At 37.5% G+C, this 17,315-nt stretch overlaps 1 protein-coding gene and 2 non-coding genes across 3 annotated transcripts in view; 1 reads left to right on the top strand and 2 right to left on the bottom strand.

Annotated features, from left to right (window-relative positions):
- The window catches only part of c18h20orf27 (chromosome 18 C20orf27 homolog), a 33,609-nt gene extending 24,988 nt beyond the window's left edge, over nt 1-8,621 (bottom strand). The window contains exons 1-2 of the mRNA XM_004079849.4: nt 8,457-8,621; nt 6,537-6,635 (exon numbers count right to left, since the gene is read on the bottom strand). Coding sequence (XP_004079897.1) covers nt 6,537-6,555 — 19 coding nt within the window. The 5' untranslated portion in view covers nt 6,556-6,635; nt 8,457-8,621. The remainder of the gene's footprint in view (nt 1-6,536; nt 6,636-8,456) is intronic.
- A 402-nt stretch (nt 8,622-9,023) lies between these two features.
- On the top strand, nt 9,024-9,096 carry trnak-cuu. The gene has a single exon. It is a non-coding gene; the product is annotated as a tRNA-Lys (tRNA).
- A 1,539-nt stretch (nt 9,097-10,635) lies between these two features.
- trnan-guu lies at nt 10,636-10,709 on the bottom strand. The gene has a single exon. It is a non-coding gene; the product is annotated as a tRNA-Asn (tRNA).
- Nucleotides 10,710-17,315: the final 6,606 nt, after the last annotated feature.

Below are 17,315 nucleotides of genomic sequence, written 5' to 3'. Positions count from 1 at the left end.
TTTTTTTGACCCAAACATGTTTGTATTTGCATTAAAACCATGCAAGCTCAGAACCCAGAGAAAGTTCATATCAGAGATTGACCAAAAAAAAAAAGAAATCAGCCAATATTTGGTATATTAACCTACTAGTATTTATGAGCCTTTAATATGAGCCTTCATTAATATTCAAGCAGGTCAACATGAAATCAGTTTTACTGGTTATTTCGGCAGTTTTGCCACTCTCCCTGTCCAATAATTCTACCCCCCACAGGGTCATCTGATTGGTCAGACCACAACACGAGTAAGAGCTCATCAAAAGCTAAGAGTTGCACAACTAGGGGGTAGCTGTCAGAAGTGGGTTCTGAGACATGGACGATATGGAGAAACAATGAAGATCAGTAGCATTGACTGTATAAGACAATCAGACAGAGTATGATGTCACCCATAGAAAATGGCTTAATTCCAGCTCAGACTAAATTAAGTAAATTAATTCACCATTTTATTGTGATACAAATGCCACCAAGGTGGAGCTACACGACGCCAGTCAGCTGTGATTGGTCTGACTTGGTCTGAGTGATCGTTTCTATGGCAACCACTCTTGCCAATCAGGAGTGAGCTTGTTGGATGTCCACAAGCGGGCTCAGGAGAACCTGTCAAACATTTTTAAACGTTTGACGTGAGACCACGTGCGTTTTTTGAGGCATCTGATTGGTCAGTTTATAACTTGAGTAACTTGCAATACAGAAAAAAAATCATTTTAAAAAAATTAAGGGTTAGCAAGAACATTTAAAAAAATAGGCATCAGAGCAAGAGTGGTTTTTCTAACAATTAGACTAGTCGCTAGTCACTTTTACTGCAAATGCATATCGGCTACAAATCTCAGTTATCGACAGCCTTGGCTATTAATAATAGGTATTGGCCACAAAAATGTGTATCCGTTGATATACAGTCAAAGAAGATTTGAACCGAGAAACCTCAGTGCTTTCACCGGACAGGACTTGTAGCAGCAGCGCTGCCAGAACAGCTACTTATGATTTCTAAAAGGCAAATGAAACGTACAACCATAGTGAGAAGACAGAAAACAAAGAAAATCGCCGACACACAATGACCTGTGAAACTGCATTATATAAACCTGTGACGTTCCTGTCCCACATGGGATCTGTTCCGTTAAACTTATATTCAGACTCATATCAGATTAGAAATCCTTGCTCTCTGCAATCTGGGTCACAATAATGAGTTTGCCAGTTACATCATGTTCCATATGTGCAGAATCTGGGTAGAAGTAGAAAGTGAAAATGAGAAGCACAGAAAAACTCTGTATCATTAACAATATCCCTTACAGGAAGCTTTGGTTGAAGATCATCAAAAAAACAAACCCTATTTTAATCGCAATTTAGTATCTTAAGGCTTCAGACAGAGCAATATCCTTAGCCTCTCCCAAATCCAAACGAATGGGAGTCAGTTCAGGTCATTCCATTATTAAACTTCAACTAATATCCCAGAAGTATTAAATGATCATTTCTAAACATGAGCATTCCCCATTTAAATGTAATGATAGATAAAATATGAAGCATAACCCTTACTATAATAATTTAGGCATATTGATATGAAGTATAAGAATTTTTAACAAATAGACAAAAAAGAATTATAACAATTTGAGGGTAATTGAGCTAAATTTTAGGAAGAAAAAAAGTATACCTATATTTAAAGGTGTCGATTCTTGTATTAATAGCAATACATTTATTACAGACAAATGAGTACTTTTTTCTTAATTCACGTTAATCTCATTTTTAACCTATACCTATTATTGTGTTCTTATTTGTTCGTGATTGCAAAAAAATGCCCCTTGGTGTTGTAAAGTAAAGGTTGGAAGTCTGTTATGGTAAGAAACTACGTAAAACCACTTTTTTGTTTATTTCGATCTTTTACTGTATCACACTGTGTCACATTTATTTAAATAAAATACATTAAAATAAGGCTTTTAACAGCAATTATTCGGTTAAATAAAAACAGATTAATCAATTACACACAAAAAATTAATGGCATGACAGCACTACATATGAACTCAATAAAACCCATGGTGACATAATTGTGACAGAAGAACATCAGAAATGTTTTCTGTGATCAACTTGGTCTGTGGTATATCCCACATACCATTTCCTTTTTTATTTTATTTAAAAAAAAGGGGGGTTAAAACCATGTTTGATTATTTTTTAAAGGATATCTTCTTTAAAAAATACAGTATCATTTACCTCCTTTTGTTGCTATGATCCATCATATAATTACTCCCTGAAGTCATTCTCCTCCCTATAAACGGCAAACAAGTAAAACAACTCGCTTGAACTGCCCGAGACTAAAACATTTCCTCTGGCAACAGTAAAGAAACACTATGACAGCTGCTGCATTAATACAAAAACAGACTTCCAAAGTCGTGGGTTTTCATATTACCATACATTAACTCCTACTCACAACACACCAATGCACATATTGCTACATACTGTGTGGTTTCCTTATATAATAAGCTAAACAAACAGATGAGGCACCTACATTTGCATTTATTTACAAGACCTCAATCTTTAATCATCTAATTCACATAAAAACTTCTGCCCACTGTGTGATGCTGTTCTAATCAGGTTTACAGAGTTTTGAGGAAACGTGCTCACAGCTTTTACAGAGGTAAGAATTTATAGTGTCACGACTCTGTCAGCTTGCAGAACTAGGATGTTACTTCAAAGCTTTTGAGTATGTATATTTTTCAGATAATAGATCAAATTCAGTAAATTCTCAGTTAAGGAAAACTGCTTATAATTGTGATGAATTTGTGTTAATATGAAAGGAGTTCAGGAGAAGTTGATGTTGAACGTGGAGGTTTGAAAAGTACAAAAAATGCAGAACTAAACAGCCAAGTTTAACCACACACTAAATTAATAGCAGGAACTATGTCATGGTTTGGGTTTCTTTTGTCTTGGTTTTTGCCTTATTTCTTGTTCTCTCATGTTTGGTTCTGTTTCCTGTTTTATTTTGAAAGGTGTTCTGTTTTGTCATGTTCCTGAGTTTTACTTCCTTCTCCCTATCTGTCCTTATCTTGTTCACCTGTGTCTTGTCTGTCCTGTCTGTATTTAAGTCTCGTCTCTCCCTTCCTCTTGTGCTGGTCCATTAACGTCACTAACGTCTTTAAGGTATCTTTGTCCCTGACTCCCTTCATGCCATGTTTCATGCTTTGCCACAGTGAGTTTAGTTTTAGTTTTGTTATCCTGCTCTGCAGCGCTTTTTGTTGTGATTAAACACCTTGCCTTGGAACCGTGTGCCTCCTGCCTCTGCGTCTGGGTCCTACCTGCTCACCAGCCTTCCCCACCTGACAAACTAGGGTTGCATGATATGAGGAAAACTTGTGATATGGGATATTAGTGATCAATATTGCGATGACGATATAACCTGCGGTATATGAACAAATAGCGAAACAACCAAAAACATCATTTCCATTTCACTGAAACAGTTTAAAAATATACTCCAAATGACCCTCGTCTACATAGGAAGCGAACATCTAACATAAAAGGGCTCCATCCGATTGGTCAACAACGTGAAGGAGTGCATCTGATTGGTCAAATACATAAATGGATTTATTTAATCCGTTAAATACTTCAAGCTGCCATAAGATTGTTGTTGCACATTTAAGGAAACCATTTATTGCAATTTTCGCCGTCTTTTGCGATATGCATATTGCACAGCTTGATCTCGCGATAACGATAAATTTGCGATATATTGTGCAGGCCTAGCAGGAACAAGTACCAACACTTTATTTGACCAATTTGACCAAATTATTTGAATATTTTCAGCAATTACTGTAAATGATTCTGGTTCTTTTTACCAACACTTTATTTGACCAAATTCTACAAATTATAAAGAGTTTATATGCAATTCACAATCTCATCCATATGCAAGCACAACCAAAACTGCAAAAGTTCAATGAGGACAGGCTGGTCCACCTAAAGACAAACACAAAAAGCAGTAAAACAGGCTTGCTTCTTTCCCAGAAAGCCCCCTTCTTTAACTTCTTCTCCACCTATTTAAAGACTCGAGGGGGCCTTCCTGCAGCAGCTTCTGTTAACAAATGCAGACTTGCCTGGTATGAGCTTTAGGGAACAAGCAGCATTCGATCTCAGCCCCCGGTGCAGTTGTCTTCTCTTTTTTTCCCAACAAACAATTTATACAAACCGCTTATCATCTACAGCCCAAGCCTGAAATGTATTTTGTATCCTGTAGCTGAGAAAAACAATCAACTATGCAGGTGATGGTAGAAACATTTGCTATAAAAGATCCATTTTTTTCCAACCAACAAGTTATTTTTCCATGGCTTTTTCTAAATGCAGAGGCCCTTTCTTCTATAACTGTAATTTTGTTTGTTCGATGTTTACAATGATAAAAAAAGACTCAGCCTATACTGTAAACAGACTTTCAAAAGATCGTCCTGAAAATGTAACTTTAATTTCATTTACTAAACATTTTGTGATGCAAATAGTTTTAAAAAACGCTGTGCTGTTCCTTTGACTCAACCAATAGTTTCACAGTTTTTTCATCAACTAAATTCTAAAAGTTTTATGCTTTTGTTTTTCCATGTAAACACCTTCTGTGAGCTGTTACAGGTTAAGGGTGATATCTTCTTATAACTTGGTCACAACAGTCCTATGGCTAGATGGGTGAATCTGTACAGGGCACGCCGGTGGTCCGCACAAATTCTCAAGCAAAAAGGAAAGGCGCGTGCCCCTTGTGTGCCTTGTACAGGTTTGCCCATAGTTGTGTCCGAATTCCTTTACTACTCACTGCACAGTGCACTATATAGTGTGTTCACCATTTTGTAGTGCTGTTTGAATCTACAATTCCAAAAGTAGAGTGCCCTAGAAATTTTTCAGAAGTCTAGTGTGCAATCACTAGTTTGGCGAAGATAGACCACAATGCATTGTGTCTAAACAATTTTTGCCAAAAATCAATGAGATTTTAAATTTGCGAAATCAATTATGTCATATTCGCCGTTTAAAAAATAAATAAATTAGTGAGCATGGTGTCGGAATTGCTTTAAAAGTCCAGGGCACTACATAGTCCTGCAGTATATAGATTTTATAGTAGTTCGGGATTAGGGCGGGGATTCGAACACGGCCCATTTTTTGCATGCAGGAAGCCCTGCACTCCCCTTAAGATGCACCTCTCTCCAACTCTATGCAAGCTCAAAAAAACCCCAAAACTGGTCCGGGTGCATGCGACTACACGTTATAACTCACTTTGGAGAACTGCATTAATTTTGACTTACTTCCACCAAAATAACAAAAGCAGAACTTTTAAATTAAGAAAAGGCAAATTGGTGCAGAATTATGACTTGAATATTAAGACTATTAATATTATTCCTAATTTGTCAAGTAAAAGGCAAGAAAGCCCTAATTATCCAGGCTGCCATTTAAAAAAACACATATAATGCTTTGGATGCTTGCGTTTTGTATTTGTTTTTTAAATTTTGAAGACTTTTTTTTTCAAATACAAAACTCTTGTGCACAAAGTGAACAAAGAGAACATGATAGGCATGTTAGAGTTATGTACCGGTAATTATCATTTGCTTGCACGCTCTAATCACCATAATATGATTGTCTCAGTTCTATCTTTCAGTAAGAAAACAATAATCTGAAAAGTTCTGATTATACAAGAATATGATGTTCCTGTTGTTCCTGATTAAATGACCCACATTCATGTCTGCAACCTTCAGTTTTCAATAAAAAGAGACTGAATACACTGGGAAGGCAGAACTCCTCTGTGACAGTTCGCGCTGTGACAGACCCATTCTCCTTCTGCAGAAGTCTAGCAAAAGTTCTCATCTCCTGTGTGGTTCTTCTCTTTATTAATAAAAAAAGTCAGAACCCTGACAGGTCATCTATTTTTAAAGAAAAAAATAAAATCAACATAAAGCCCAAGCCTATTGGAACCACTTAAGAAAAAAAGTGACACGAGGCCTTTAAAAAGATGAAAAAAGATGAATCCACTTAAGCTGCAAAAACAAGACAGATAGCTGTAGCTCTATGTGATTGTAAGACCAGACACACTCATCAGAAAGGCTAAATTAAATTTGAGAGAAGCCCAACAGGAAATATGTCATTTAAATCTAATTTTAAAAAGCTCAAAGTGATTGACTACATGCAGAAAAAACAACTACATAGCAGCATTTGTGACAAGTTTAGCTGCAATTTTACAGGTTTGTTTGTTTTTTTACACATTGTCAAAAAAGGGCATTGAAATGCAAAAATAACATTAAATGTTGCCAAATATTGATAATTAATCCAGCATGTATTTGAATAATGGTGTAAAAGATAAGTAATAATCATTTTGTTAGGAACAAATGTAAATATTTCCCTGGGTTTACTTGGGACTGATAAAATGTTAAATATTTATCAATTATTTGAATATTTTCAGCCGTCAAAAACAGCAATTACTGTAAATGATTCTGGTTCTTTTTATGTAAAACAAACAGGTAAAGTGTCACAAAAGAAAGCAGTGAAAACAACAATAAAACTCACTCTTCTTAGCAGTTGCCATGTTAGATCAGTCCAGAACCGACACTCTTGAGCCCCACTGTCACACTCCAGTCATCTCAGTGGACGGACCACAATACAACCCTGCAAAACCAGTTAGGAGAAAAGAAGGGAGAGACGCTCAGCAATGTATGAGGCTCAAAAGACAGAAACGAGAGCCAGAGATCAGATTAACAGCACTGGAAAAAAAGAAAGACATGCAAAAGTTTGTTCAAGACAAACAAGGCAGTGAGCAGTTTGACACAACAAGAGTGTTTCTCCTACACACTCCTATATCTCACTCCTATATATTTCAACAACTAGGGTTACGGCCTATTGTTGTCACATAACAATAACTTCTCCATGTTCTGGGGTATTCTTACACAATATTAAAGACTGGTTGAGTTTATGCCCACAATCACATTATAACCCAATCGCCTACTGGTTTTCCACACTTATTTACAGAAGAGGCTGGAGCAGCCAGTAATACTGTTAGGCCTAAAATGGTGCTTTGCTGAAAGCGGTTGTTAGCCAAGTTCAAAAGGCAGCACTGTTCTAATCCTTTAAATGTGCTCTTAGTGGAAAGGCGATGTTTTATTTCTTACTGCCGAGTCCAAGAATATTGGATTTTCTGGAGAGGTTTTGAACACCTCTGATCAAAACTGTAATTAAATGAAGAAGTATAGATGAAGAGTCTCCCTGCTGGTTGAGAAGTGGTGACATTGATGTCACTGAAATGCAAAATCAGACAATGCACTTTGAGTGCTTAAAGTCCCACTCAAATAATCTTTTCATTTATTGTAAGTTTTCCCAGTGGTCTTTTAATTATGATTATACCATTTTAAGGCAAAAAAAAATCTTTTTTTTTTCTATAGAACATCGTTTGTTTCCCCACTTAGTCCAATAAGCTTTTTCAAACTGCCATTTTTTTGTCTGCTCTTGATTCACAATGATTTTAATTCTTAAATACTCAAATATGCAATTAAAACTTAATTTGATCTAAATGTGTCCTAAATCATCAGGAAAATGCCACAAGAACCATGTTAAAAACACCCTTTCCATCAGAGTGAGTCTTTAACTCATTGGCACGAAATGCACAAAAGAACTGGCTGATAAAGTATGCAGCAGCCCTGGCAGCACAAAGAGAAAACTTTTGAGCTGTACGATTACTGATCAAAGCCTGCTAGCCCTTAAAATGATCAAAGTTACAGTTATTTATAAGGGGGGAAAAGTCTACTCATTAAATCAACAGGTTTTTAAGGAAAGGAATGTCTTTGTTTTAGATTGAACCACTGCACAGGTTTTCTGTTTAAATGATGTTACAGATCCTCGTGTGCAGACTGAAATATTCCACTATGCTCAGCATTTCTGATTTATTTGGAAAAATTAGCTAGTATATGACTAAAAGACAGCTACATAACTATGCCAAAAACCTGACATTTAAACAGATTAAAGAGCACATAAAAACAATGAAAAACAAAAGAGGAATGTAAGGTAAACATAAAAAATAAATAGTGTGTTGGACAATAACAACATCGCTGTTAGTTCATCAATGAAAATAAATTCATAGTTGTTTCTTGCAGGACAAGTCGAAGTAAAAAGTATAAAACGGATATCAATCGATTAACTTAGGCCATTGTCAATCCAACACAATGCCTGTAAACACAAAACCCAAGGTTTTAATAACAATATGCCGAATAAACAAAACGTAATAATCAGTTCTGCTAAGCAATCACACAATCAACCTAAGTTATAATCTCAGTCAGAGAAACTTAGTTAAATGTTTCCTAGATATTCTAAACACAGTAGCCGTTGGCGTCCGCAGGCCATGCAGCTCCCTTCTGTTTATTAGTCAATAGTTCCGCCAAAACTTGTCGAGGTGACATACAACGCTATTGTGCTTTGCTTTGCTTTGCTTTACCTTACCTTTAATTTCCGCCTTTCTTTGTTTTTTTCGCTCAGGTAAGTAAACCTCCAAACAAGCGGAGACGCTAGTATTGTTCGAGAAGTTGAGGAGCAGACTGCAGAGACTCCGCTCAAAATCTCCGCTCACTATGAGACTCCGCATTTTCTGTGAGATAATTTCCGCATTGCGTCACGTGGTATAGCCACTCTGCCTCGCGGCTTTTCTAGATTATATTTTTGTCTGATGCTGAACTATAGCAATAATTGAACATGTTTCCTGGAAATATACGCCTCCCTAGTTAAATTTATCTTTTGCATATGGTCATGCGAGTTTGTTTACAGTCTAGGTATCGTTTCTGACTGCTTGTTTTGTTGTACCACAGCGCCATCTGCCTTTCAATCATGATTTAACCTAAAGTATAAATCTGTTTAATTCATTCATCCTGTTACGTATTGTCAAGTGTATATCTGTATTATTTTGAAGACACATATCCATTAAAAAAAATCCTGCTTTCACATTTTGACACTTTACCAGCCACTCACTGTTCTGCTATCTTTATGATTGCAGACTGTCTTTGTCAGGTAGCAGCCCGGCTAGCTCAGTCGGTAGAGCATGAGACTCTTAATCTCAGGGTCGTGGGTTCGAGCCCCACGTTGGGCGATTCACGTTTTTTCCCCCCCTTACAGACCAGGTTGGTATATCATGAGACCCTTTTGCTATTCTAGGCACTTTAACATTGGGAGTTGGGTCATCTAGACCCACTCGACAGTGCTCTGAACCTTTTTTCTTCAATGATTTGTGATCTTCACTGGTGTCCATGGATTACATGAAATATTTCCACCTTTATCCACCTTTGTCATGGTAGGGAGAACACGTCAATGTAAGGGTGGGGTCATCTAAGATAGCACAAGGGTTAATCTCAGGGTCTTTGGGTCAACCCCGCGTTGAGTGAATTACACCCCCCTCCCCACCACTGTTGACCAAATTCATTACAGATTTTACCAACCACCTAACCACCCCTAGTTGCATTGTGTAAACCGAGGAGCTGCTCAATTTGGGCGGAGTTAAACACATTGTACTCTGCACACTGTACCTGATGCTTTTTTGTCACCGCAATTGCCATATTTTTCTTTGCAGTTTTGGTTTTCCATGTGGAATATTGCTACCTACCATTCTGGACTGTATTTTGGGATGATTAACTGAAGGCTTGCCATGTAAATTATTTTTTAATTAAAGAAAAGATTAGTGATTTTTTCTTTTAGGATATGTACACTCCTGCTTAAGAGATTTTTTTTAGAACAGAAAAAAAAACATTTTTATTTATGTTTTTGATGAAAAAAATCACATACAGTGGGTGTGATATGAAAAAAACGATATCATAATATAGCCCTACTCTAAATGTGTCGTGTTCTGAGATGGAAATAATCATCCATGCTTTTAGTTCTTCTCATCTTGATTAGTGCAACTCCATCTTTACTTGTCTAAGTAAAAAATATCTCGACCGGCTCCAGGTAGTCCAGAACGCTGCTGCAGTTTGGCTGATAGCTTTTTCTTTTTAATTTTGAGTCAACAAACGCAGCTTCATTTTGAAAATGAAAAAGCATTTCTGGTATTGACTTTTATTTTTAATTATGCTACAGAAATGCATCAAAAATATTAAAATGTCATGACTTTTCCAAAACTTTACAGAGGGTGTCATTTTTCACAAGCATTTCAAGGACCTAGAAATGTAATTTTCAAATTCCAAAATCATTCCAGGTTTTTCGTGGCCGTACAAACCCTGGATTTTACAATAGAAGAAAATATAGTTGGAGTGGGACTTTAAGAAAGAAATTAATAATAATAATAAATAAATAGATTACATTTTGAGAAAAAAAAAGTTACTTCAAAAACAGTTTGGAATCTTATTCAAAACAGTTGTTTCCAATCTTTGAAAAAAGGGGGTGGGGGTGGCTAAAATATGATTATGCTTATTAGCAAACAATTTATTTCCCACCAAAGATTTGTTTTTTAGATAATTTTTAGATTATAAATGTTAGAATAATGGGTTATTGTTCATAGCAGGACTCTTGGTCAGTTTTTGTTTTTTATATTATTTTAGGATGGCCACAGAAGCTTGTCGGCCATTTTCATTTACCAACATCCCAAAACACAAAATTCTTATTCATGAATGTTTCAGGATTCAGAGCAAAAATGTGCCGTCCCTGGGTGGGCTCGAACCACCAACCTTTCGGTTAACAGCCGAACGCGCTAACCGATTGCGCCACAGAGACAACTTGGCCTCCATAAGAGACACCCAGAGGTATTATCTGTGTTACTCGGAGTGGGCATCATCTATCAATGCGGCGTAGGACTTGTCAACCCCTGGGGATTGGACTGCACCCCGGCGGAGGGATGGGGCTGGGGGTGCAATTACAAAGAAACAGTATATTTGAATGCACTATATACACATCTATCACTACTAAAAATACCAGCGGAAAATCAATCTCCGGTAACGGATTCTTCCAATTAATTTTATGAGTGCAAACAGGCCCGGTGTGTGTGTGGGAATCACCTGTTGCGATAAATCCATATTTTAAGTAAGACTTTCGGTAGCCTACAGTTTTTGTTGTTGTTGTTTGTCTTGAAGTCGTAGCCTGTTATTCCATTTGTTCTTCTGTCCCTAAATCAAGATTATCCCTTATCCATTAGCAAAGAAAGGTTCAACATACAACTTTTCTCGTGTTGCACTCTATTTTTAGCGCCACTAAAGTGAGGGAAATGTATTAAGGTGTACTGTACCCAGTAGCGGTTTTAGGCACGGGCCATACGGGCGATCGCCCGGGGCGGAAAAATGACGGAGGGGCGGCGCCAGCGGCTCAGCTCTTGTAAAATACTTTATGCACCACTATTGGTTTACTTATATCACAGAGTTTGTAACAGCCTGAAACCTGGCGGCGCCCCCGCCCCGCAGCTGCGCTCCCTCCTGTCTTTGAGAAGTAGACGCAAATGTGTGTGAGAAGGAGAAGGGAGGGGGCGCGGGGTGAAGAAGGAGAAGGGAGGGGGCGCGGGGTGAAGGGTGCAGGTTGAGAGGTGAGCACGGAGCGCAAAACGCATGCGCAAACCTGGCTGGATCTTCTTCTTCCAGGGGGGCGACGGTCACAGGCCAGGGCTCAGTGCTTGATGAAAAAACAAAAAATAAAAATTGCGCCGCCATGTAGCGAATTGGCGCCTCTGGGTGCAGCTGCACGCGCTTCTGCAGGAAATGTTTGACGAAGGGGGGGCTGCGAGTATAAAAAAGGTATAAAAAAATCATGCTTTTTTGGTTATTTTTGTGTGAAATGCCCAAATAAAAAATGGGAAAACAAAAAAAATTCTTCACTTAGATGACAGTTGGTTTAGTCGACAGACTTGATACCTATGTCAGGACATTTATGCTAAATGCAAAAACATCTGAAATATGGAGAAAAAAGGTCAAAGCTGGTGCCCAATTTAGAAAGAAAAGAGAAGAGGAGAAAAGAGACAAAGAAAAGGGTATTATCACATAACTAGATGCACGTTTTCTAAATTCGAATGCTACCTGCCCTACAACAACAACAACGTTGCAGAGGAAAAATCTCTTGTTTTTTTGGTCTTGTTATCATGACCAAAACTGAAGTAGGCCCAAATATTGCAAATAACGTCATTTTTAAGATATTTATTCTTAAATGTTTGCTCTGCCTTAACTTGTAACATTAGTTATGATTCGTGTGTCTGTCTGCTCTGCTGTAACACAAAGTTTTTGTTGTGTTTTATTGTTGTATATTAGTTCATAATGTTAAATAAGCTGTGATGGTAGCATGCTGCTGCTGCTGCAGCTGCAGCTGCTGCAGTTGATCAAGTCATACCTGAGATCACCAATGTCTCAGGAGCAACTCACTAACCTGCTGCTGTTAGTATCAATCATTCAGGGGGGGAGCAGATTTCATATGATGACGTTATTGACAAGCTTGCATCAGGAAGGCCACAAAGGTTAGGTTTTAATTAGTGTTTTCAGTTCTTAGTGCTGCAGTTACATTTATTCTAGTGTATTATTAGTGTGATTTGTAGTTTATAATATTTATTTCAGATTATTTGTGTTTGATTAAATATTTCCTAACTGTATTTTCAGTTACAATAAATGGACAAAGTGACTCTATTTGGGGGGGGGGGGTCTGAGGAGAGTCTCGCCCGGGGAGTAATTCAGGGTAGAACCGCCACTGACTGTACCTTCATAAAATGTAACCGAGAGAGAATCATTTCAATTTTCAAAACCAAGGTTTTTCAGAATAAAAGATCGTTCAAACGTCGTCATTTTGCTCACTTGACCAAACTTCACAGGTCAAGGTGTAGCTGAAAGAATTCGGTTATTTTTCAAAATAAAATATTTTTCGAAATAAACGATTGTCGAGAGTCAAAAGAAAAATACGGACATAAATGATTATTTCTCCCGTGGGTCGGTGCCAATTGATCCACGAACCGGTACCGGACGGCGACCCGGTGGTTGGGGATCACTGAATTTGATGATCCAGTAATTCAGCATGGCAAAAGGTTGCGCACACGACACAAACCGCAGACTCATACTCTTGGCTCCATAGTATTGCTTACTACAAAAGCTGAAATCGTTTTATTATAGTAATTATCATTAATTGATTTTTAAAAAATTGTGTTAAACAACAAAGGAAAAATAAAGAATTGCACTGGCCGACACTCAAACACGGGACTCAATCCCAGGCAGACAAGATTTCTACCACAGAACCACCAATGCTTGAATATTAGAAAAAAACAGTCATGTATTTTTTAAACATATGAATGTATATGCTCTCCAGTAAAACATTGTTATGATTACGTCATAGTGATGCATATTGGTGTGTTTGTTCTGAAAGATTTTCAGTGGTCCCCAAATGCAGGCCTCCAGGGACGGTATCCCACATTTTTTCCAACCATCCTTTCATTGAAGCTCCTTATTGGCTAAAACAGTGCTTCTCAAATAGATGCAATGCCAGGGGGGGCGCGCAGCAGTAGCGGTTTTAGGCACAGGTAATATGGGCAATTTCCCGGGGCGCAAATTTAACGGGGGTTGGTGGTGACAGTCAGTGCTTGGAAAAAAATCTGCGTCACTGTTGATTTACTATTATCTGTTATGACAGTGTTTGTAACAGCCTGAAACCATTTAATTCCCGTCTGTGATGATGGTTCGCAGCCCAGTCGAATTTTCACAATGCAATGGCTTAACACCACTGGAACCACACCTGGCTCACGTCAACTTGGCCACGGCTGCGGGGACAGTGTTTGATTCTGCAGGCTGGGCACATACTGGCACGGAACTGTGTCACTAACAGATGTGCGAACGCAGCTAGCTGGGAGGAAGACTTTTACACGGTGGTGGTTGGAACCCAGAATTGTGAGCATGAGTTTTCAGCCAGTGTGTTCATGTGTTTTGTTGTTTGCGTTGTTTGCTTCAATGAGTTATATCACTAGAGGAGACACGCCCGCTTTAGAAGCCTGGCCGACAGTGGCGGAGCGCGACGCCAAAAAAAATAATTTTTTCATCATTAAATAATAAAAATAATTTCCAAACATTTAGAAGTTTTAGAACACTTTGACATGTAATTTAAATTATTTAGAAAAACCCAACAATAAGTCAATAAAAATAATAATAATAAAACAATAGTAAGTTAATACAAACAATAAATAAATAATAAGTCAATAAATTATAAAAAATGAGGCAATTAATAATAATAATAATAATAATAATAATAATAATAATAATAATAATAATAATAATAATAATAATAATAATAATAATAATAAATATTCAAAAGAAGTCCAAAAGTGAACAATAGATTTACCCTAAAAACAAACAAACAACAACAAAAAAGAAAAACAACAGATTTATAATAATTCATGTTAGTGTTCAATTTGTGTAACACAGATGTTATGGTGTCAGGTTTCAAGCAAACAGTCTGGCCTCTCGTCAAAATCTGTTTCCACAAATGTTTTGAACAATCAGACTGTATTACTAGTTGGTTCCACAGTGATCCATCTGGGTTAGCTCTTTTTATTGCTAAGATCCACTTTTTCATTAAGTCTGAATCCATTGGAAACCTGCAAGAAAAGTTCAGTCACTGAGTCAGAAATGTATAAATCTATATTACTATGATAGCCTAGTATGCTGTATACAGGTTTAGCAAAATAAAATGTACATTTATGTCGACAGCAAATTATATGTACATCATGCAGCATGTTGATAACAGCCCTGCATCATCATGCATGTCAACATGTGTTCTATTAATGAAGCCCCTGCAGCATTAAAAGAAAAATATTGAAATACTTACCTGTGAAATGATATACCTTCCTCCTTCCTGGACTCATTTCTCAAATTTTGGCAGTTAAAACCAAACAATGAACCGGTATTATGCAAAAAATGTGTTCACATGCGTGCACTGCAGTGGAAACTTGACCTCACCAAGATGGCGGTGCCCTCCTCCCATGAGGAACCACGTGATGTCTCCTCTAGTGATATAACTCATTGGTTTGGTTCTTCAGCTATGTAAGGGGGGTGGGGACACTTTACCATCTTAAGTGGGGGCAGTGTAGCGACCTGGGAGGGGGGGTTAGCCCCGCCTTCAGCCCCTAAGATTCATGGGAAGTGAGGAATTTTGGTTGAAAACCATGAGTGAGAGGGTTGTGAGCTGAACTGACTTGCATGCTGTTTGTAGGTGTGTTCAATTATATGAGCACTGATGCTTTACAGGAGACTCTGATTCTATGCTTAATTCTTTATTCTCTGAATATGTCAGGTTTTAGATTTAAAATCTAACAATTTAATCCTTTAAAACTCAACTTTTTGAACATAAATATGAATAAAGCATGAGCATTTATCTAGAATAACTCAAGTGTAACCTTAAATACAGTATAATATTTTGCTCTCCGTAAAAATACATTTTGTCAAAATTATGCAAATATGAACACGCTGCAGAACAAAACAAACCCTGGAAATGTTAATAAGAAATAAAAATTCCATTCCGTTTTCTTTGCTCTTTTGTCTGACATCATTTTTTGCAATAATTTCATTTCTGCTTGGTGTGTGACGTGCCGTGTGTTTCTTTGTGAAACGTACCAAAAGGATTTGATTTTTTAAAAACCTGTTATTTAGAATATCCTTTTTAGGTCTTAATAAACATTAAAAACTAAACCATAGAACTTATCACTAGGATTACTCCAAAATATTTGGCATTGTCCTAAATTTGTGCAACACCAACAGTAGAAATCCTCCAAAAACCTCAATGCTTTTATAAACAAATGATCTATTGTTTATTTATGATCTCATAAAGCACAGCTGTTTTACTGCCTGCATTACCTGCTTTCTTTACGTCAAACACTAACACAAACTAAACAGGCTAAAAATACATTTATATGGAAACTAAAGACATCATAAAAATGTCTGCAATAGTTAATAAAGAATGACATTATTAGCATGAGCTGATGCCTTCTTGTTGCAAGAGGCGGAGCTTCTCCAGCACCTACTTCATCAAATCAAATCAAACTTTATTTATAAAGCAATTTTCATATAAAAGTATAACACAAAGTGCTTTACATTAAAACAAAATAAAAAATATCAAAACAAGCATGAAAATTAAAATAAACAAGCACAAAAATAAAAAAAAATTAAATTAAGGCCCCCTCCCCGTACCTTCATACCCCCCCCCCCCCCCCCCCCCCCCCCGACTTCTTTCACTCCCTTCCCCCAACTGATTGGGAAAGACAATGAGATATAGGCTGAACAAAAAAACAAGATGTTGGAAACGCTAATCATTGGGACCTCCCTCTCTATGAACAACTGCATAACCAGCCAAATGCAGCATCACAGGCAGGGACCGCTACACCACAGCTAAGCAGTGATGCAGTTTACCATCCAGAGCCGCAGTGGCTGAACAGCAGCCGACCCAGAGGGAAAGGTCCCAAATGAGGAAGCACCTTGAAATAAAAATGAGAATGAAAAAGTAAACATATTGATAAAAGCAATAAACAATAAAAACATTGAAATGAGGTCAATTAAAATTAAAATAACACATTAAAAAATCTAGTGTAAGTTCATCAAACAAAATAAAATGGATAAATAAATAAATGAAGGTAGTAAAACATTAGCTGTTAAAAAGATGGGTCTTTAGCCTTTTCTTAAAAACGTCAATGCACTCTGTGGCTGTCAGGTCCTCTGTCAGACTGTTCCATTAACGGGGGCCATAGTGTTGAAAAGATGATTCTTCGAAAGTTTTGGTTTTTACAGTCAGAATGGTTAGAAGACCAGTGCCAGAGGATCTCAGGGTCCGCGAGGGTTCATAATTTACTATGTTGGTTTTTGGAAGACCAGCAAGCAGGGCGTTACAGTAATCAATTTTACTCATGACAAAAGCTTGCATTAGCATCTCTATATGCATTAGCATCTCCATATTAGCACGTTTCGTACGTCTGCAAAACAGGTTTAACATGGCTGTTTTATTTTAAAAAAGAGTATCTGTATTAAATCCTTCATTCGTAATCAAATTAAATTTCTCTCAATTAAATTAATGTTATGTGCACGGTGAAGCAGTGGTTAGCGCGCTTGCGTCCCTGGTTCAAATCCCAGCAGGGGGACCTGTAAATGACCATCAATGGGGGACCTTTCTGTGTGGAGTTTGCATGTTCTCCCTGTGCACGCGTGGGTCTTCTCCAGCTTCCTCCCACAGTCCAGAATTATGCTTCATAGGGGTGTCCCCTGCCGTTGCTCATAAGTGGCTGGTATAGGCTCCAGCAGCCCTGTGACCTTAAAAGTGAACAAAACGTGTTCAAAGATGAATAAATGCTTATTTTTTTGTCAAATCAGTACGTAAAAAATGTGT

Source organism: Oryzias latipes, chromosome 18 (assembly GCF_002234675.1).
Source record: "Oryzias latipes chromosome 18, ASM223467v1".
In the NCBI taxonomy this organism is placed as follows: domain Eukaryota; kingdom Metazoa; phylum Chordata; class Actinopteri; order Beloniformes; family Adrianichthyidae; genus Oryzias; species Oryzias latipes.
Note: the sequence above shows the minus strand (reverse complement) of the source record. Positions and strands in the feature narration are given on the sequence as shown.